The 22,429-nt window shown below is 36.3% G+C and overlaps 1 protein-coding gene across 4 annotated transcripts in view; it reads right to left on the reverse strand.

The window, feature by feature from the left end:
• The window catches only part of PRSS55 (serine protease 55), a 69,100-nt gene that overhangs the window by 40,737 nt on the left and 5,934 nt on the right, over window positions 1–22,429 (reverse strand). Inside the window, exons 2-6 of one of the 4 annotated variants that reach the window (XR_012476042.1) lie at window positions 15,516–15,711; window positions 12,312–12,547; window positions 10,905–11,047; window positions 10,278–10,470; window positions 9,535–9,608 (exon numbers count right to left, since the gene is read on the reverse strand). Coding sequence is in view for 3 of the 4 variants with exons in the window: in XM_074225368.1 (XP_074081469.1) it covers window positions 9,449–9,608; window positions 10,905–11,047; window positions 12,312–12,547; window positions 15,516–15,711 (735 nt within the window). In the remaining variant the exon portion in view is untranslated. Of the gene's footprint in view, window positions 1–9,448; window positions 9,609–10,277; window positions 10,471–10,904; window positions 11,048–12,311; window positions 12,548–15,515; window positions 15,712–22,429 lie in introns of those variants that run through there. The other 3 variants (XM_074225386.1, XM_074225378.1, XM_074225368.1) reach the window with 3 other exon arrangements.

The following is a 22,429-nucleotide window of genomic DNA, read 5'->3' on the forward strand; positions in this document are numbered from 1 at the left end:
GCCCCATGGCAGAGAGGGGCACATATGGTCATTCACAGACCAGGAGGGAGGACAGAGCCTCACACACTGAGACCCTTGTGGGAGTGTCCCAAAAGCTCAGGAAGCACCCCTAAAACCAGGCCCAGGCTGGGAAAATGAGCAAGCAAAGAAACAAAAGGAAGACTATTGAGAAATATTTTACAAACGAGCCCAAGAAGGCTCAAAATACTCAGTCTGAAGATGAGGAAGCACAAGCTCCTGCATCTAAAGACTCCAAGAAAAACAGAAATTGGGCTCAGGCTATGACAGAGCTCAAAAAAGACTTTGAAAATCAAATGAGGGAGTTGGAAGAAAAACTGGGAAAAGAAAGGAGAGAGATGCAGGAAAAACATGAAAATGAAGTCAGCAGCTTAGGCAAGGAAATCCAAAAAAATGCTGAAGAAAATAGCATGCTAAAAACCAGCTTAGGTCAAATGGATAAAACAGTTCAAATAGTTATTGAGGAGAAGAATGCTTTAAAAAGCAAAATTGGCCAGATGGAAAAAGAGATAAGAAAACTCTCTGAGGAGAACAAATCCTTCAGACAAAGAATAGAATTCAGGGAAATTGATGAATTTATCAGAAATCAGGAATCAATACTTCAAAACCAAAAAAATGAAAAATTAGAAGAAAATGTGAAATATCTCATTGAAAAAACAACTGATATGGAAAACAAACTTAGGAAAGATAATTTAAAAATTATTGGAATACCTGAAAGTCATGATCAGAAAGAGAGCTTGACGTCATTTTCAAAGAATTACTACAGGAAAATCTCCCTGATATTCTAGAAGCAGAGGGCAAAATAGAAATGTAGAGAATCCACCGATCCCCCCGAGAAAGAGATCCCAAAAAACCAACCCCTAGGAATATTATAGCCAAGTTCCAAAACTCCCAAGTCAAAGAGAAAATATTACAAGCAGCCAGAAGGACACAGTTCAAATATCGTGGAGCTGCAGTCAGGATCACACAGGACTTAGCAGCAGCTACATTGGAAGCTCGTAGGGCTTGGAATACAATATACCGGAAGGCAAAAGAGCTTAGAATGCAGCCAAGAAAGAACTACCCAGCAAGGCTGAATGTCCTCTTCCAGGGAAAAAAGATGGACTTTCAGTGAACCAGGGGAATTTCCAATGTTCCTTTTGGAATGGCCAGAGCTGAACAGAAGGTTTGATCTTCAGACACAGGACTCAGGTGAAGCATAGAGATTGGAGGAAAAGGGAAAAATATGAGGGACTTGATAATGAACTGCATGTATTCCTGCATAGAAAAATGACACTGATAATACTCATATGAACCTTCTCTGTTAATAAGAGCAGGTAGAGAGAGCTTTTATAGTTGAAGCACAGGAGAAAGCTGAATTCGAAGATAAAATATGGTGTAAAAATGGAGTCAATAGAAAAAAAGGGAAATGGAATGGGAGAAAGAAAAAGGGGGGGGGATAGTCCAAGATATTTCACATAAGATTTTTTTTATTACAATGAGCTATTGCAATGATATGGAAGTGGGGAGGCAAGGGGGAATGAGGGAACCTTTGCTCTCATCAGAGATGGCTAGGAGAGGAAACAGCATATATACTCAATGGGGTATAGACATCTGGAGTAAGAAGGAGGGGGGAGCAGGGGGAAGGGGTGAGGATGTGAATAAAGGAGGAGAGGATGGACCATGGGGGGAGAGTGGCCAGATATAACACATTTTCTTTCTTACTTCTTGCAAGGGGCTGGGATTGGAAGGCCTGCCCAGGACCACAGGGTCAGGTGGATTCTGGGCCTAAGGGGTGGTATGGGGGCTCAGGGCTTCTTGGCCCCAGGACCAGGGATCTGTCTGCTGCGCCAGTCAACAACCCTACAGCAGAGTCAGAGTGAAAGGAGAGAGAAAATAGAGTATATGGTAGTGGAGAAATAAGAAAGGAGGGAGTTGCGATCAGCAATGGCAACCGTGGAAAAATAAGGAAATAACTTTTGTGATGGACTTATCATAAAGAATGAGAGTCACCCATGACAGAGTTGTTGGTGTTGGAACAAAGACTCAAGCACATTTTTTGTTATTATTATTTGGGGGAGGGTGCAGGGCAAGTGGGGCTGGATGGCCTGCCTAGGGCCACATAGCAGGGTGATCATTGGGTTTCTGGGGCCGGATTTGAACCCAGGTGCTCCTGGCTCAAGGGCCAATGCTCTGTCTGCCACCCAGCCACCCCTACTATTATTACTATTTTATTTTATTTTGGGTCTTTTTTTTCTTTCTTTTTTTTGGTTTTTGCAGGGCAGTGGGGATCGGGTGGCTTGCATGTCAAACGGCTGGGTGATTGGTGGTTTTACGATGCTGGATATGGACTTGGGTGCTCGTAGCTCCAGGGCTAGTGCCTCGTCCATTGTGCCACCTGGCCATACCTACAATTATTACTATTATTTTTTTTATTTTAATTTTTTCTCTCCCCTTTACTTTTTTCGCCCAAGCAAGTCTATCTATATTCATGGGGGAGGAGGGGTATTTTGTTTACTTGTAAACAAGAATATTTTATTAATGTAAAAAAAATTTGTACAAAATTAGAATAAAAAATAAATTTAAAAAAAGTACAAATCATTTCCCAAATGGTAAATGGTCAAAGGACATGAATAGGTAGTTTTCAGACAAATCAAAACTATCTATAGCCTATTTTTAAAAATGCTCTAAATCACTATTGAGCAGAGAAATGCACATTAAAACAACTCTGAAGTACCACCTCACACTATCAGAGCAGATAATATGACAAAAAAAGGAAAATGATGAATATTGGAGGGGATGTAGGAAACTGGGGCACTAATGTACTATTGCTGGAATTGTGAACTGATCCAGGCATTCTGAAAAGCAATTTGGAACTATGCTCAAAGAGCGATAAAATTTTAAACACATTGATCTAGCAATACCACTATTAGGTCTATAATTCCAAAGATATCCAAAGAAAAGTCAATTGAACTATTTTACACAAATATTATAGTAGCTCTTTTTTATGGTGGCTAAGAATTGGATATCTAAAGGATGCCCATCAAGTGGGGAATGACTAAAACTATAAGAAATGACAAGAAGGGTGATTTCAGGAAAAACCTGGAAAGACTTACATGAACTGATGCATAGTAAAGAGAACAGAAGTAGGAGAATATTGTACCCCGTATCAGCAATATTCTTCCAAAAACAACTGAATGAGTTAGGCATTCTCAGTAATGATCCAAGACAATCCCAAAGGACTAATGATGAAACATATTATCTACCTCCAGAGAAAGAACTCATATTGTCTGAATATAGACTTAGGCATGTTATTTTTCTTTCATTCTTTTTTCCTTTATTCAAATCTTCTTGTGAAAAATAATAAATGCTTTACATGATTGTACATGTATAAAAACTATATTTGATTGCTTATTTTCTCAGTGTGGGGAGGGAAGGAAGGATAGAATTTGGATCTCAAAACTAAATTAAAATGTTTATAAAATTTAAGGTGCTGTGTGTGACAAAATTGGGATGTTTGATAGAAGAAAAGAAAACAAGAAGTTTTTCTATATTCTCTTCAGATATGCTCCTACCAATCTTTCCAAGGCTGATTGTGAAGTAAATTCTTGACAATAAGTGATATCAATAGCAGGGCCTTTTCCTCTGTAACTAAGAGCAAATCAGTTTCAACTTGGGGCCTAGTGTAGATGCCAGGTGCTGAAGAATGTATAAAAACTGGCAAAAGCCAATGATAATGGAGTGAGCCATCACAAAGATCTGAGGTGTGTATTCAGGAAGGTTTCTGTATCCTGTTACAAACAAAACTGCAACACTCCCTATGAGAAAGGTCTTTGTGAATACATCTTTATGTCTTGGAAATTACTTGTTAAATTCTCTACCACTATCCTTTGGTCCTAGATGATGCAGTAGATAGAGTATTAGATCTGGAATCAAGAAAATCTGTGTTCAAATGTAGCTTCAGACTGAGGTAAGTTATTTAATCTATGTCTACTCAGTTTCCTCATCTGTAAAATCACAGCAATAATGGCACGTATCTCCTAGGGTTGTTATGAGAAAAAAATGAGATGATATTTTGTAAATGCCTTGCAAACTTTAACTCACCAAATAATATATCATGTTAGCTGCAATAATTATTGCTATAATGACTATTATTATAAACACTATTATTACTGTTATTTCTCCAGCTTTAAAGTCTCCCCACTTAAAACTTTCTTATATTTATTCTATATAAATATATCTAATATAATTACATATATGTTATTTTCTTCCAATAGAATATAGGTTTCTCAAGGAACCTGCTTAACTTTTGTCTTAATGCCCATATCCCTAGTAGCCAGCATATTGACTGAACTAGTATAATACATGCTTATTGATTAATTGAAACTTTTGTGTCTATGGTAGGATAGTCTTTAAAGACTTCTTTTTATTTTAGGTTTGGTTTTTTTTTGCAAGGAAAATGGGGTTAAGTGGCTTGTACAAGGCCACTTAGGGAATTATTAATTGTCTGAAACCGGATTTGAACCCAGGTACTCCTGACTCCAGGGCCAGTGCTTTATCCACTATGCCACCTAGCTGCTCCCTAGAATAGTCTTTAAAAAAGCTTTTATATATTTTATCTTCCCCTAATTAAATTGTTAAAAACAATTTTTTAATATTTGGTTTTTTAAAAACGTTTTGCATTCTAAATTCTATCCCACCCTCCTTCCCCTTCCCTGAGACAGAAAACAATTAGATAGTGTAATAAGCATGTGCAAACACGTAAAACACTTCCATGTTAGTCATTTTGTATAAGAAAACTCAAATAAAAAGAAAACGAATGAAAGAAAGTGAAAAATAGCATGCCTTAGTCTATATTCAGACAACTGGTTTTTTCTCTGGAGGTGGATTAGTATGTTTTATCATTAGTCCTTTGGGAGTGTCTTGAATTATTTTATTGCTGAAAATAAGTAATTCAGTTCTTCATGGAACAATATTACTGTTACTGTATACTACAGTCTCCTGGTTCTGTTCACTTCACTAGGTATTAGTTCATGTTAGCCTTTCTAGGTCTTTCTGAAATCAACCTGCTTGTCATTTTTTATAACACAATATTATTCCATTACAATCATATACCAGTCAGCTTGTTTAGCCATTCCCCAGTTGATGATTTCCAGTTTGATTTCAAATTCTTATTTTTTAATATTTTGATTTGTTTTTCCAACAACATACAACAATAGTTTTCACCATCATTTTTTGCAAGGTTTTGAGTTTTACATTTTTCTCCCTCCCTCCCTTCCTCCCCCACTCCCCCTAACAAAAAACAATCTGATATAGGCTTTACATGTATGATTATGCTAAACATAGATTCATAATTTGTTGTGAAAGAAGAATCAAATCCGAAGAAAATAAAATTTGAGAGAAAAAATTGACATATATACATAACTTTTAAAAATTGATAATATAAGCTTTGGTTGACTAGCATCTTCTTGTATCATTCCCCAGAGCCCAGGTACTGATCTATAATCACAAAAAGAGTATTTGTTATAATTCCTGCCCCCAACCAAAACTAATTTTCATCCCATCACCCTCTTCTCTTGTCCCTTTTTGCCTCACAGAAAACAATCTTTTATGAATGGACTATCAATGTGAACTTAGAAGAAGACACCCAATCCAGCTCATAAAGTGACTGTTGGATGATAGGTTCTGGTAAGTTGGGGTAGGGATACAGTGGAACACTTTCAGATACCATATTGTAATAACTAACATTTGCATAGCAAAACGTTTTACATGCTCTCTCATAGCATCTTTTTTTTATTTTTTTGCCTTTTTTTGCAAGGTAATGGAGTTAAGTGACTTGCCTAAGGCCACACAGCTTGGTACTTATTAAGTGTATGAGGCCTATTTTGAACTCAGGTCCTCCAACTCCAGGGCTAGTGCTCTATCTACTGTGCCACCTAGCTGCCTCCTTTTTCTGCCATTTTTATCCCCGTTTTTATAGTTGAAGAAACCAAGGCTCACAGTCACATAGGAAATAAATATTAGGCTTAGGATTTGACTCCAAATTCTCCTGACTCTTAAGTCCAATATTTTTCCCACAAGAAGATGTAAACAGGGGCGGCTAGGTGGTGTAGTGGATAAAGCACCAGCCTTGGAGTCAGGAGTACCTAGGTTCAAATTCGGTCTCAGACACTTAATAATTACCTAGCTGTGTGGCCTTGGGCAAGCCACTTAACCCCATTTGCCTTGCAAAAACCTAAAAATCAAAACAAAACAAAACAAAGAAGATGTAAACAAAGGTTATATGATTATAGTTACTCATAGATTTAGAACTGGAAGGAAGCTTAAATATTACCTAGTCCCACCCCCTTATTTTACATGTTAGAAAATGGGGCTCAGTTAAAAAATGATAAAATTTACCCAAGGTAATAAGTGGTAGGAATCTAAATTGAAGTATATCTCTGAGCAAGAAGACATTTGTTAGCAAGTTCATGCTTTGTGTTAATAAATAGATCAATGGAGGATTACCTCCATTTAAGCCAAAGACCTTGAGGAAAAGGAGCTGTTGCTCTTTTATAGACTTTGGGGAGTACAGAACAAAGACCAGAACATGGTAGAGGGCAACATGATTGATTACACAGCTAAGGTGCAGAGAATAACACGATTCATTGGAAGTTTGGGAATGGAGACTAGCAATGACCCCTTCTTCTCTCCTGAGGCTAAGAAATGTCCATTTGAGGCCATGTCCAAGTTAGCATTTCAGAATTTTGGACAGCAAACCAGATATCCTTAAAAGAATAGCTTGACAGAATAAAGAAATCCTGTGACTCCCTTTCATTCACATCCATTCTCCAAGGTTAGCAAAATTCTTTGAGGCAAGAAGAGCTGGGTTTTTGGACTTAACCCATTACAGTCCAGCTGAACTCTGATCTAATTTCAGACATAATTTAAATAGTTACAGGACAAAACCAGTTACAGAATAAACTTGATTACTTGTAAATAGAATCAATAAATAAATAACACAGGATCAACTATAATCTTTTCAATTTACCATTTTGATAAATTAATAGATACATATCTCTAATAGATCACTAATCTTTAAAATAATCATTATCAATAGTAGGGTGCACTAACACAAGATTCTCTGTTGAAAGGTAAAAATGGGATTAAATACAATAACTAATGCAGAGTTGAAAAAATAACAAGACTGATTAATCAATAATACCAACTATAGTTTAAAAACATCTAAAACCATTAACTAAATTCAGAGATTCAACGTATACCTGTAAGGTAAAAAGTCAAGGTAATATTATAATGATCAACAACATTAATATCAGGTCTCCTCATATCCCTGAAACCCACTTCCAATATCCATTTCATCAGGGCACTTCATTTTGAATCTCATAGATCTCATGTAGTCTTCTGGCCTGGGAATAGGTCTCATTTTCAGAGTAGCTCTGAAGCAGTACCTTCATTAGCAGATTTGCTTCTCTGGTTCTATTTTGCATCATGTAGATCATTAGACATTCTTGCTAAAATCTTTTATAAAACAGATCTCGATACAATTTAGCACAACCTCTTAAACTCTATTTGTCCAATAATTAGTTCATGTGGTGAAAACAAGTTGAAACTTTGTGGTTCTGACCTTATTGAAAGCTAGAGTTATAAGGAAAACACTAAATTAGGAACCTATAATTCACTTGCAACTTCAGAGAATTTCAGGTTTTAAATACCCTTTGCTACTTCTATTTTTGTTTCTGCAACCTGTACCTGATGTAGACATTGGTTTTTTGTTTGTTTGTTTGTTTTGCAAGGCAATGGGGTTAAGTGACTTACTCAAGGTAAAGAAATATAAGTATCTGAGGCTGAATTTGAACCCAGGTCCTCCTGACTCCAGAGTTGGTACTCTATCCACTGTGCCACCTAACTGCCCCATGATATAGTTAACAACAAACTAAAGGAAAAATCTTTTTAAAAAACTATGAGAATCTGATTTAAAAAAATGAATCATTCTTGTTGAAAAGTTAATATATACCAAAGTAGAAATATAATCTAGGGCTGAGTGCCTTTCTATTGACTCCATTATTAATTTAACTTTCTATTATGTAATTTAGCAAATTTATATTGATATATTTAAGAAATTCAGATAAAATGAAAAATCAAAAGTTAAATATTTAAAATACCACAGAGGGCAGAATTCTTAAAACCTTGCAAATTTCTGACATACACAGAAAGATTTAAGATGAACAGAAACCTGTTATAATATGATACTCATGAATTAGAAAGGAGTGAAGCAAAATGTGTGTTCTTAGAGGAAAGGTTTTTTTTATTGGTACTTGATAATATTCATATTAGCTTTAAGCATAGGAATAGGTTAATAGGGAAAGGGAGGATATTTTGTGCAAAGAGAATGAGGAAGAAATGACATCAGTCCTTTAGTAGTTTCTGGCTTTGATCACCTGACTATATCATTATTCTGTAACATCTCTCTAACTTCATGAATGGCTATCATGAGATACTAAATAAATAACTTTTAACCATCCAGACCGGGGTGGCTAGGTGGCACAGTGGATAAAGCACTGGCCTTAGAGTCAGGAGTACTTGAGTTCAAATCCGGCCTCAGACATTTAATAATTACCTAGCTGTGTGGCCTTGGGCAAGCCACTTAACCCCACTGCCTTGAAAACCCTAAAAAAAAAAAAAAATCCAGATAAATGATGTCCATATAATCATCTTATCTATTAGTCTAATAATCCTGTCAAAAAATAAAATGAAGTAAGTTTGGTAAATCCTACTATCTTGTGGTAACCACTTCTCCCTTTCTAAATGCTAACAAACTATCATTTTAATAATTAATTCTAGAATTTTGCCAGGAATCTCAGCCATGCTGGTTTGGTCTTTGGTTTGAATAATCTATTCTCTGGTCCCTTTTTGAAAATCAGAAAACTACTTCCAGTTACTATTTCTCTTGTTCTTTATAATTTTTCAAATCACAAAAAGTAGGTCTATGAGCACATTCATGAATTTGTTTCCTTATCCCCCAGTATTTTGAGAGATAAGTCTGTCTAAGCCTGGTGACTTGTACTAATTGAGGAAAGCTAGCTGCTCTCTTATCATACCTCCTCATTTACTCAGTCTCTTTAATTTTACTTAAGGTGAAACTGAGGCCCTGGGAGACAAAGTAACTTGAGGTTGGGATGGGAGAGGTTTGTCAGCAGGCCAGACAGCCTAAGCCTCAGCCATTTCTAGTTCTCTAAAATTATTTCAATTTTTCAGTGATTTCACTGGATCACATGAACTTGGAACTGTCTAATCAGTACACTTAAACTAGAGGTCAATGAATTATGTAATTGTAAAGAGAAAAAGATATTTTACAAGAGAAGAGATGAAAAATACAATGACAAAATTAAACATTTTGAGGGAATGAAAAAATAGTCAGAAAATGACAAGATGTAGGGATAGCCTGACTCACGGGTCCTTAGCACAATCCAAAGCACATAATTGGACACTGCTGTGTATATACCAGGTTTCTCTTTCCGACTACAACCTTCTCCCCAGCTGACAATGCCCACTTGGTACCATACTTCTGGGTTATTCTTTTTGTTGCAAACCAAAGGTCCCCCACTGTCACCCTAAAGGGGAGAAAGAAAAATATTATTCCTTTCCTAATCACATTCTAATTAGATTAAGAGAATTAGAAACTTTATCTGCCACTCACTGTCTATATAATCTTGGGCAAATTAACTTTTATGAGCCTTCCTTTCTTCCTAAGTACATGTGTTAAGGTTTTTTACCTTAATTTTACCTTCCCATCATCTCTTACATAGGTCCCTGTTTGTCCCCTGATACTTTCAGGCACTCATCATCTTCACACTTGGAGTACTGAAATAGCCTGCTGGTTCACTGGCTTGCCAGAAGTTTCTCTCCATTCCATCCTCTTCTAAGTTTTCAGAGTGATTTTTCTAAAATCCAGATGTCACCCTCCTCTTCCAATTTATTGGGGACTCCCTATTACCTCCAAAATTAATTATAAAATCCTCTGATTGAGATTCAAATCTCTTAAAAACTTTGCTCATTATTACTTTTTCCAGTCTTCTTATGTCTACCCTCCTCCATATTCCCTGTAATATAGATATGTTAGCCTTTTTACTTGAGCTCCCAACTCCCAGCATTTTCACCATCTCACCTCCATGCCTGTCTGTCCTCAACTCTACCTCTTGATTTCCTTGGCCTTCTTCAAGTTCCAGATAAAATTCCACCTTCTGTAGAAAGCCTTTCCTGATCCCCCTTAATTCTAGTACCTTTGTTCTGTTGAATATTTCCAATATATCCTGTATTTATCTTGTGTGTACAAAATTGTTGGCATGTTGCCTCCTCCATTGAACTCTAATTTCCTTGTCCAGTGAATGGTACAACATCTGGTACATTGAAGGTACTTAATAAATGATGGATTTTGGTCTAAGATGCAGAGGTGGGGAACCTCCAGCCTGTGGACTAAGACAAGTAATATTCAAAATTCAATAAATCAATAAGTTTTTAGGGGTGAATTCATTAAATGTCTCACCAAATAGTCCATGCATTTTTCTATTAAATTTTCAAATGGCCCTTGGCAGGAAAAAAGATTCTCCACCCCTGAATGGGTAGAAGGTAATAAGGGTATTAATTCTACCTCTTGAAGGAACCCAAGGAAAGTTCCTCCCAGACTTGTGTAGAACAAAAGCAATTTAGATTAGATGATGTTACAACAATGCATAGTTTCACATCTTCTCATGTCAGGTGTTGATAGAAATTTCAAGGAGGAAGAAGCAGCTTACCCTGAAATGACTGCTATTCCAAGACTGTCCAAAAGTCACTGTCTCAACCAAGGGGTTGCTGAGGGTTTTGGGAACTGGGTGGACTTTGAATCTAAGTACAAGAGTCCTGATTACCTGACAGGAATCTTTTTTCCCTTCTGGATCCCAGGCACAGATCATGTTGTCAGTGAGCAAGTATACTTTATCAGAGCACCTTTCCCAGTCTAAGATCTCAAGTTGAACTTTTTGCAGCGGTATATCCATTATCTTTAAAGGTTCTAAGCAACAGAAAAGACAGATCAAGAGAAGAAAGGGGAAAAACAGAAGGAATTGTTCTTAGAATTTAAATATCAGATTACAAAGCTATAATCATCATTTATATCCCTTCCCTTCCACTCTAGACAGGAAACAAAGGCCAATGACATACTTCCTCTCTCTCTCTCTCTCTCTCTCTCTGTATCTGACTCTGTCTCTGTTTCTCTCTCCCTCTCTCTCTCTGTATTTTGCTCCCTTTTTTTGTGTAGGTATCTCTTTGTCTGTCTCCACATAGTTTTGGCTGAGAATAAAAGTCTTCTGAGAAGAAACAAACCCATCATCTGATCAGGAATCAAAACTCCACTGGGGTCTAGCTTCTCCCTACTCTTCACCCCAATGCTTTTGCTCCATTGGCATCATTATCATCATCCCACCATGACACATCTTGAGTACTCCCCTTATGAAAGTGCTGGTGGCACAAAATGTTATAAGACAATGCTATACAAGAAAGAATTAGGAAACTACTGTTCTGGTGGTAATGAGAATCCTCCTTTCTTGACAGTTAGGTGACACATTGGATTGAGTGTGTCAGATACTTTCCAACTGTGTGACCTTGAACAAGTCACTTATTCTCTTTCTGCCAGTTTCCTCAGCTGTTAAAATGAAGTAGCATCTATAATTCTCAAGATTGTTGTAAGAATTTAAGATAAGATTGCTAGAGTGTTTTATAACCTTTTTTAAAAAGTCAGGGAAAAGGCTGATATATGTTTAGCCCTTTAGACTATTTCCATTTCATGGCTAGGCATTATTTTGGCATTTAAAGTCTTTTGCCCTCACAGAATACCTCTTGAATTTCCACAAACCTTCTTTAAAATTCATTGACTAATACAGAATAAGGATAGGTAGATAGACAAACAGACACTGTATCTTTTTAAGGCAAACAGGTAGCTACTGAATGATTTCACAGAATGAGAAGGGCTTCAGAGGCCATCTAATACAAACTATGCCTAAACAGAAAGTTCTCTTTATTTTTCTAAGGTCCTTTCCAGCTTCACCATTCCATAATCCTCTTATGCTGCTCTAATCCTAGCTGGAGGGAAGAGTCCTGTAGGGTATCCAGGGTTTACCTCCCCCTTTTCACATTGGGTGAAGCAGTGTATGATTCAAGTGGGGTCTGATCCACAACAAAGAATGGGCTCACTGGATAAAATAAGCAAGCCCACAGGTTTCTTGCCACACAAAGCACCAGAGGTAAGAGATGCTAGCCACTCTGAAAAAATCACTCACGTGTTTTTCCCCATCCAGATACCCAGCATTCTTCCACATTTTGTAAATTTTTTGTCAGGCAGATGGGTGTTTTCTTTGTGTTAAATTCTATATGAGAATCAAGCAAAATCAAAGCAATGTCATGGTCCATGAATAGTTGATTGAAGTTGGGGTGAAGAATGAGCTTTTTCACATTTCTCTTCTCCACTGACTTATCAGATTCCTCCAATGCCAAATATACTTCCAAATAGGATGTGCTTTGTTGGAAACAAAAAAAGACAAGAAAAACTGGGAAATTGCAAATAGGAAGAGAATTTAACTAAACCCAAGACAAGTAAGTGATGCCAGGGACACTGGCAAACTGGACCAGTATGAAGGCTGCCATGTGGTAGAGACACTAGAACCTTTTCTAGAATCTCTAAAGCAAGGAGACAAATCTGATCTTATGGATACCATGGAAACATGGTAGGATAGGATCCACAGGAGGAATATGGCTCAGGATGGGGTACCTGATTCAATGGATATACGTTTATTTCTCTACAGAACATGAATGAAGCTTTACTAGACACCAGACCTGATGAATAGGCATTCTCCTTTGTCAACTTTACTACTCAGTATCTCCTTGCATGAAAAATACCTCCATATCAAAATGCTATACTTGAATTACAGATGTGACCAAGACATTCCTCTGCTTAGGTTCTTTTGGGGGTTCCTCTAGTAGTTCATTTTTCCTCTATAACAAAATACAAACTCCTGTAGGTTTTAAAACCCACCCCCAATCATCTTTCCTCAGTTCTGTCCGTCTCAGTTGACTCAAATACAAAATGAGGATAACAATGGCAATCTACATGAGGATCAAATAAGATATATTTGTTAGGTGCTTAATAAACACTTGTATTTTGTTCTCCTTTCCAATCCCTTCCTCCCATCCCACAAGACTTTCACTCTCCTACTGGAGAGTTTTCTTGCTATTTCCCACACACAACATCTCCTATCCCTAATCCATTCACTGTTTCCATGTCTTTGCTCAGGTGGACTCCCATCCTTTGAATACCTCCTTACTTCCCACCTCTTACTGAAGCCTTACCCCTATTTGCTAATGCTCCCCCCCCATCTGGATGTGCTTTGTGTATATGCTGTATTTATTTTTTGCTGTATTTATTTTTCTGTATTCATGCTGCTTCTTCCCTGCTTCCTTCCCAGTCGTAAGTTCCTTATTAGGACAAGGACAGCTTTACTTATTTATATCTATGGGCCTAGCTCCTAGCAGTTAAAATATATTTGCTGATTCATAATGAACACTAGTCAATTTTTTAAAAAAAAGATCATTGGTAACTCTGAGTAGAGCAGTTCAGTTTCCCAGCAGTAGTTTGTTTTTTGTTTGTTTGTGGTTTTTTGGTCAAAGAAGAAGTTATTATTGTTGTTATAACATGGCTAATAGGGATAATACATTTTGTAACAGGTTTTATATTTTTTCTTCCTTTCTCAATGGAGGGGAGGCAGTAGGAAGAGAAAGAATTCAGAGCTAAAAATAAATATAATTTTTAAAAAAGTAATTTCAGTTGAATTATAAGATCAGAATCCAAGCGAACTTTGAACTGAAGTGAATGATGAATAGCTTTATTGAATAGCTTTTTTCTAGAATTTTGGTTATTAAAGAGAAACTGAAATCTTGTATGATTGTAGTCTCATGAATCATGAATGCTTTTGTTTTTGATTTCTTTAAGAATGGGGAAGATTTGAATATGTTTATAAGCAAAGTGGAAGAAAAAAGTAGATAGGGAAAGAGATTAAAGATGAAATAGAAGCAAAGAGACCAAGAGAGAAAGAGAGAGAGAGAGAGAGAGAGAGAGAGAGAGAGAGAGAGAGAGAGAGAGATGAGAGAAACAAGGAGACACAGAGAGACACTGAGAGACAGAGAGAGAGAATGATTGTTTTTTTGGGGGAAATCTGCCAGTGCAGAGAAATGGGGATGGGGTGGCATTATCTGTAGAAGGATTGGGCAAGAAGACTAGAGAAATCACCCCACCATCGCTCTTCAGAGTAATGGAAGAAAGAGTGAGTCAGGGAAAAAGCTGTCAAGGGGTTCTGAGCTATAGAGAAGAGGGAGTTCAATTAATCCACTGGAAGTCTGGCTACAATAGTTTGAAATAATGGCCTAACAAAAACATTTGACAAATCGTTAAGAGGGAGAATAATACAGTCAAAAGAGAACTAGAATAGAATCTAAGAGACATGAGTGAGATCTAGGTCTATACATTTAAGTAACTCAATGACCTTAATTTTGGGGGGGTCTACTTTTTCATAAATAAAATGATAAGAGTTTGACCAAGTGATGTCTAGGATTCTTTGGACTGGGCAGCTAGGTGGTACAGTGGATAGAGCATTGACCCTGGAGTTAGGAGGACCTGAGTTCAAATGTGACCTCAGATACTTAATGATTACCTAGTTATGTGATCTTGGGCAACTCACTTAACCCCATAGTCTTGTAACAACCCAAAAACTGTCCTTTGGACCCTGGTCAAATCACTTAACCACTGCCTGCCTCAGTTTTCTCAACTGTAAAATGGGGATAATAAAAGTATCTTTCAGGGTTACTGGGAGACTCAAATGAGATAATAAATGTAAAGCACTTAACATGGACATGAGTGCTAAATAAATGTTAACTACTAATGTTAATTTAATTCTAAGATTCTATAGTTATATAATGTAACTAGAGGGCATTCTCTGGGCTTATATATAAGCAGCCAATAAAGAAAATCTAGCAAGGGAAAAAAGGAGTTAGCTTCAAGGATTGTCAGAAGTCAATTAAATAAAAGCAGGTGACTCCAATTTCATTTCTTGCTTTGTTTCAGGGCTGCCCCATCTATCTGAATATGAATACCCACTATAATAAACATTCAAAGTATAGATGACCTTATTCTACCTTCACTCTGCAGGGTAGAGTCAACATCAATGGGTGTCATTTGTAAAGAAACTTAGTTAGATTTGATGAAAAGATGTACCTAACAGTTTTGAGTTGGTCCAAAGTGGAAGGGGCTGCCCCACCCTAGGATGTCTTCCAGTCAATTCTAGATAACCACTTGTTGAACAGGTTATAGAGGGGATTTTTGTTCAGATATGGGAAGGAACAGATTCCTTCTGAGATTCCTTCATATCTGAGATTCTGTCATTCTGTAAAGGAAAAAAAGCCCTCACAAATAAATTCATTTTCTGAATACTTACTTGTCATTTATGAAGCAGTGGGAAGCTGTTAGAATCCACCACTTATCGAGTATTGATCCTCCACATAAAAATGTGTGATTGAAATGGATGCTCACTTGCCATGGAACTTCCAAAGTGGAAGTATTAATACCCCCTACAATTCGGGCAGCTTCAGTTTTGAAGACTTGGTTAGCCTGAATTTTACCACAGGGAACTACTGCAAGATGAGAGAAGAGAGAAGGAAAGAAACATGGTAGTCTTTAGTGTAAGTTTGCATATACCTTGGAAGGCAAAACTTTTATCTTCTTTCAAACCTAGTAAAATGAATATTCTCATGCTACAGTGCTGTGCTAGTTGTCAGGTGAGCTTTAGTACTTACTATCTGTGTGTCTTTGAGCAAGTCAATTTTCCTTCTCTTAAGAAGAGATAACAGAGGGGCAGCTAGGTGGCACAATGGATAGAGCACTGGCCCTGTGACCTTGGGGCAAGTCACTTGATCCCATTGCCTTGCAAAAAACAAAAAAAAAAGACGAGAAACTGCCTTCAGATTTTTATTCTGTATCCCCAGTGTTTATTTAGCAGTGAATGACTTATAGAGGCACTTAATAATTGCTTATTGAGTGACTTATTGGATATCAGTTTTCTCATGAATGAGGGATTTGAACTCAAATGTTTCCATCAGAAATTAAAGCTCTCTATAGTTAGAAAGTCATATGCTCTAAAGTCATTATTAAATAGAGAAATGCAAATTTAAAACAACTCTAGGGGTGGCTAGGTTGCGCAGTGGATAGAGCACTGGCCCTGGAGACAGGAGTACCTGAGTTCAAATCCAACCTCAGACATTTAAAAATCACCTAGCCATGTGGCCTTGGGCTCACCATATAACCCCATTGCCTTGCCAAAAAACCAAACAAACAAAAAAATGACTCTGAGGAATCACTTCACCTATCAGATTGACTCAGATTGATAGAAAAAGGAAATGATAAATGAAAACTGGAACACCAATGCATTATTGGTGGAATTCTGGATTTATCCAACCATACTTGGAGAGTAGTTTGGAATTGTGCCTTACTTATAATCGGAAAAATAAATTTAAAAAAATTAAATTTTAAGCAAAGATGTCTTCTATCTCACATTCTATGATCTCTGGAAATTCCAATAAGGATAATAGTTGGCTAGATACTCTCTTTGTCTCCTGAACCTGTTCTTTAGTCTGGGAATTGTGTTTCTTTTTCCTTTTTCATAAATTTTATTTTTAATTTATAGAATAAGACAAGCATTTCCATAGCATAGTGTATACAATAAATAAAGATGATTATACATGAAACTACAAATCTATTATACACAACTTGCTATTGCTTTCAATTATGCTCCAAAATCATCATGTAAATTCTTTTTTTTCTTCCCTCCCTCCCCATCCTAAAGATGGCTACCATAAGATACAAATACACACATACATATACATATAAAAATATACATACATGTATATGTAAAATTATTCTATACAAACTTCTATTAGTTTTTTCCCTCTGGATGCAGATAGTATCTTTCTTCATATGTCCTTTAAAGCTAATTTATAGTAAATTATAATTAATTTATAAACAAAAGTTCAAAGTAATTCTTAAAAAATATTGCTCTAACTGTATATAATGTTCTCTTCATTTTACTTCATTATTTCATTCATTTACTTCATTATTTCATTCAAGTTTTCCATTTTTTTCTAAAATTCTTGAGCTCATCATGCCTTATAGCACAGCTATTACTTCATCATAATCACAAACCACAAGTTTTCAGCCATTTCCCAATGGCTGGACAACCTGGGAATTTCCAGTTCTTTGCTACCAAAAAAAAGAGTTGCTAATTTTAGAACATATAGGTTCTTTTCCTTTTCCCCCTAATCATCTTTGTAAATAGACCAAGTAGTTAATATTACTGGGTCAAATGATATAGGTACTTTAATAACTCTTTGGGCAAAATTCCAGATTGTTCCCCAAAATAATTGGTTCATTTAACAATTTCACATTGACTAGTGTCCCAATTTTTCCACATCCTCTTCAGCATATCACTTTCCCCTTCTATAATTTTAGTCAATCTGGTAGATATAAAATAATATCAACAGGGTTTTTATAATCTGCATTTTTCTTAGCAATAATGATTTAGAGCATTTCATATAATTATAACTGTTTTTGATTTCTTCATTGGAAAACTGTCTATTCATAGTCTTTGATCATTCATCACTTGGGGAATGACTAATATTCTTATAGATTTGTTAAAGTTCTAATTATTATTTGTGAATTTTCCTCCATCTTATTTTTTACTATTTCCCTCCTCCGCCTCTATTTTTACACCATTCCTGTTACTTTATATTTTCCTTTTATACCCTTATTCCTTATTTTATTCTCATCTCTAAAATTCCCACTTTCTCCTACACACAACTAATCTTATTCTTTACTCGCTTTTCAAGTTCCTTCTCCAATCTTTCCTTTAGTTTTCTCACCTCTCTAGAAGTTCAGAAGACTTCTAAACCTCTTCAGCTATACATTGTTTCCTCTTCATCCCAGTTCCAGCGTTACAAGTCTTCCACTTTTATCTGCTTCCTCTATATTAATTCTTCCTTTTGCTCCCCATTTTAATGAAATAATCGCTCCTTTTTAACCTTTTCCTACCCACTTTTGTTGGTTTTAGAATCACCCCATAACTCAGCCACAACTTTTCTAGCAAACAACAATATTTAAAGAATATTGATAACATTTTCATATATCATAAGTAAACAGTTTAAACTTTATCCATGTCTTATAATTCATCTTTAATGATTTCCTTATATTTCTTCTGGATCTTTTTATATCAAATTTTCCATTGCATTCTGGTCTTTTTTGCTATAAATATCTGAAAATCTTTCAATCCATCAAATATTCTTTTTTTGTCCCATTCAGGATCATACTTAACTTTGCTGGATAAGGTATTCTTGGATGCTCCTTTGCTCTTTGAAATAAAATATTCCCCAAAGGGCAATAAAACTGTGCATACCCTTTGACCCAGCAATACCACTACTAGATCTATTTTCCAGAGATATCAAAAAAGGTTAAAAAAACTTAAAAGTACAAAAATATAACAGCTCTTTTTGTAGTTGCAAAGAATGGGAATGGCAAAACAAACTGTGGTATATGAATGTGGTGGCATACTTGTTCTATAAGAAACTGTGAAGGACAGGACTTCAGCATAGCCTGGAAAGACTTGTATGAACTGATGGTGAGTGAAGTGAGCAGAAGCAGAAGAACAATGTTCATACTAACAGCAACAATGGGTAATGATAAGCTATGACGGACTTGTACATTTCAGCAGTAAAATAATGAAAGACAATGCTAAAAGACATGATGGAAAACACTGTCCATATCCAGAGAAGGAATTGTGGAGTTTCAATTTTAAAGCTTCAATTTTTAAAAGTTGTCTTATATGTTTATGTTTTTTTCTCTAATTTTTTTCCTCCTTTTGAATTTGATACTTTTTTCATAAGATGATTAATATGGATCATGTTGAGTATGTTTTTTCATGTAAAACATATTAGATTGTTTTCTGTCAGGGGGGAGGGAAGAGAGGGAGGGAGAAAAATGTAAAACTCAAAATCTTCCAAAAAATAATTGTTGAAAACTACCATAGCACATAGTTGGAAAAAATAAATAAATAAAAAAGAAATATAATGTTCTATGGTCTTTTAGTATAGAAGCTAACCTTGTGAAATCCTGATTGTTTCCCAAAATATTTAAATTGTTTTTTTCTCTTGCTTGCAATATTTTCTCTTTAATCTGGAAATTTTGAAACTTAGTTATGACATTCCGATGAGTTTTTTCCCTAGAATCTCTTTCAGGTGATGATCATTGTATTTCTAACTTTACTTTCTTGTTCTAGAACCACAGGATAATTTTCTTTAATAATTTCTTGTAATATTGTATCCAGATTCTTTTTTTTTTGATAGTAACTTTTAGATAATCTGACAATTTTGATAGTCTCCTAGATCTGTTCTTCAAATCAGTCATTTTTCTAATGAGATGTTTCAGGCTATTATTTATTTTAATTTTATTATACCTTAATGTTTTATTTTCAAATTTACTTGTCCAATTCTAGTTTTCAAGGAGTTATTTTCTTTCTAAAGAGTTTGTATCTCCCTTATTTTTTAATTGGTTAACTTTATTTTCATAATTATCTAGGATAGGCCTTTTCCCCTTAATTTTTCCTTATCCTCTCTTATTTGATTTTTAAGTTTCTTTTCTTCTTCATGATTTTTTATCTTATTTTTGAATTGGTTAATTATCCTTTCATAATTTCCTTGAATTGCTTTTTTCCTAACTTTTCCTCATTCTCTTATTTGATTTTTCATAATTCTTATTTATTTTCTTCCAAGATTTTTTTTGGGGGGGGGGGGTTGTGACCATTTGACATTACTCTTTAGAGTAGGAGTGACTTTTTTTAAAAAATTTTACCTAACCCCGTTTGCCTTGCAAAAACCGAAAAAAAAATTTACCTGTCTTCCTCTGAGTATGAACCCAGATCTTTTAGATCAAAGTAGCTGTCAATGGTCAGGTTCTTTTTCCTTTGCTTAATCATCTTAATTTTAATTTGTCTCATTTTTAGCAGTTTTATGTTGTTGTTGTTGTTATTCAGGTTTTAATTCCAAATTGTGGATAATATTGCTCTCCTCTCTTTCTCCCCTAAGTCCCAGTCACATACCCCACTCCCTGGGCTCCACCTCAACCACCATCACAGAGGGGTGAGAGAGAGGGGGTTATCAGATCTGATCAGCACCCCTAAAAGCAGGGAGTCTTTCAGTCTTCCCTCACTGAGCCTCTGCTGTTCTTAGGATTAAAGTTTATGAGACAAAAGTTCCTGAGATGAAATTTCTTGGGACCCATATTGATTCAGGGAAGGCAGCCTGAAGGTGTTCATATTTCATTCAGTCAAAACCTCAGCCCCTGAAGTCTTCTCTGAGGTTCTCTCAGATGTCATTAGAGAACAACTACTTTTCCCTTTATTTTTGAAGCTCCATATTTATTTCATGGTGAATTTTCTGTCTGTTTGGGGAGGAAATCTGGAAAGCCTAAAATTTCTGACCCACTCAGACATTTTCTATGAGCACCTTGGGAATTGGTTTGTAAGACATGAACTTGTCTTCTGTATGTAACTCAATTAAGAAAACTTGAGAAGTAATTGACCTTGAGAGATATATACAATCAATCAATCAGTAAACATTTATAAAGTGTCCAAAATGTACCAAGATTCAAAAAGAGACAAAAGACAATCCCTGCCCTCAAGGAGCTTACAATCTAGTGGGATTGGGGAAGGCTTCCTTTTGAGATTTTAGATGAGACTTAAAGCCAGGGAGGTCAGTTTTTGAATTGAGAAAGGAGAGCATTCCAAACATGGGGAGACAGCCAGAGTCCAAATAATCCAAATAACTTTTAAACAATAGCTCTAGTCAACTTCTAGAGTGAGCGAATCCACAAAAAGACTGAATGAAACAATTTTGCAGCCCAAGACAACTTGGATGATCTGTGGGAAGGGTCTACAGGGTTAGAAAGGGTCTGAAGCACAACCCTGGCCATGCCACACAGGAGTGAACTGACTCCAGCCATCCAGGAAGCACTGGGTCTCTCTGGGGTGTCTGGGTCTATGGCAGAGGTGGTGGTTCCAGACCTCTCAGCCCAGGGATTGCCAAAGACAACTTGGAAAGCCAGTGGGAAAGTGTCAAAGGGAAAGTGGAGCCCTGCCCTATGCAGGCCTCAGTGCAGACCTGGCCCCAGAGGGCCAGAAGTAGGCCTGGGAAGCAACCAGGTTGCTGCTCAGATCAGGGATGGTAAGGGGGTTGAGGAGATTGCAGAGGACTCTGTTGCTTCTCCCATTCTCAGATCCAGGTCGCCAGTCTGAGAAAAAAAGAGCAGAAGCACAACAGAGCTCAAGTGGAGAAGAACCTCCTCACAGTTCTAGGGCAGAGGGGAGTGCTTGTGGTCATCCACAGACCAGAGCACAAGCCAGTAGATCAGTCAGAGCCTCTCCTAAGACCTTAGAGGAATTGAGAATTTGAGGACACTGGGGAGTGTCATTGAAAAGGCTGCAAAAATCCTCAAATCTTGGGACAGTGAGTCCTTCACCCTAGAAACATGACCCCACCTTAGCAAAGAGTTAAAATCAAGTCATAGGCTGGGGAAATGAACAAACAACAGAAGAAAAAAATCCAACCATAGACAATTACTTTTTTCCTATGGAGTATTCAAACAAAGTTGAAGCTTCTGATCCAAAGCCTCCAAGAAAAATATCTTTTGGAATTAGACTATGGAAGATTTTGAAAATGAAGTAAGGGTGATAGAGGAAAAATTGGGAAGAAAAGTAAGGGCAAAGCAGGAAAACCAAGTCAGTTTGATGAAGGAGATACAAAAAAAAGCTGAAGGAAATAACATTTTAAAAACCAGTTTGGGTCAAATGGAAAAAAAAAGCAGTCCAAAAGACTAATGAGGAGAAGAATGCTCTAAAAAGCTGAATTAGCCAGATGAAAAAAGGAGATTCAAAAGTTCTCTGAAGAAAATAATTTCTAAAAATGTAGAATGGGGTTAAGGAAAGTTGATGACTTTGTGAGAAATCAATAAACAACAAAACAAAACCAAAAGAATAAAAACTAGAGGAAAACGTGAAATATCTCATTGGAAAAATAGCTGACCTGGAAAATAGATCCAGGAGAAATAATTTAAAAATTATTCTGCTGCCTGAAAGTCATGACCAAAAGAAGAACATAAAATTCATTTTTCAAGGAATCTCCAGGAAAATTGCCCTGATATCCTAGTAGCAAAGGATAAAACAGACATTGAAAGAATTCATCAATCACCTCCCTGAAAGAGATCCAAAAATGAAAACTACCAGGAATATTATAGTCAAATTTCATAACTCCA

This window comes from Macrotis lagotis, chromosome 1, assembly GCF_037893015.1.
Source record: "Macrotis lagotis isolate mMagLag1 chromosome 1, bilby.v1.9.chrom.fasta, whole genome shotgun sequence".
Taxonomy (NCBI): domain Eukaryota; kingdom Metazoa; phylum Chordata; class Mammalia; order Peramelemorphia; family Peramelidae; genus Macrotis; species Macrotis lagotis.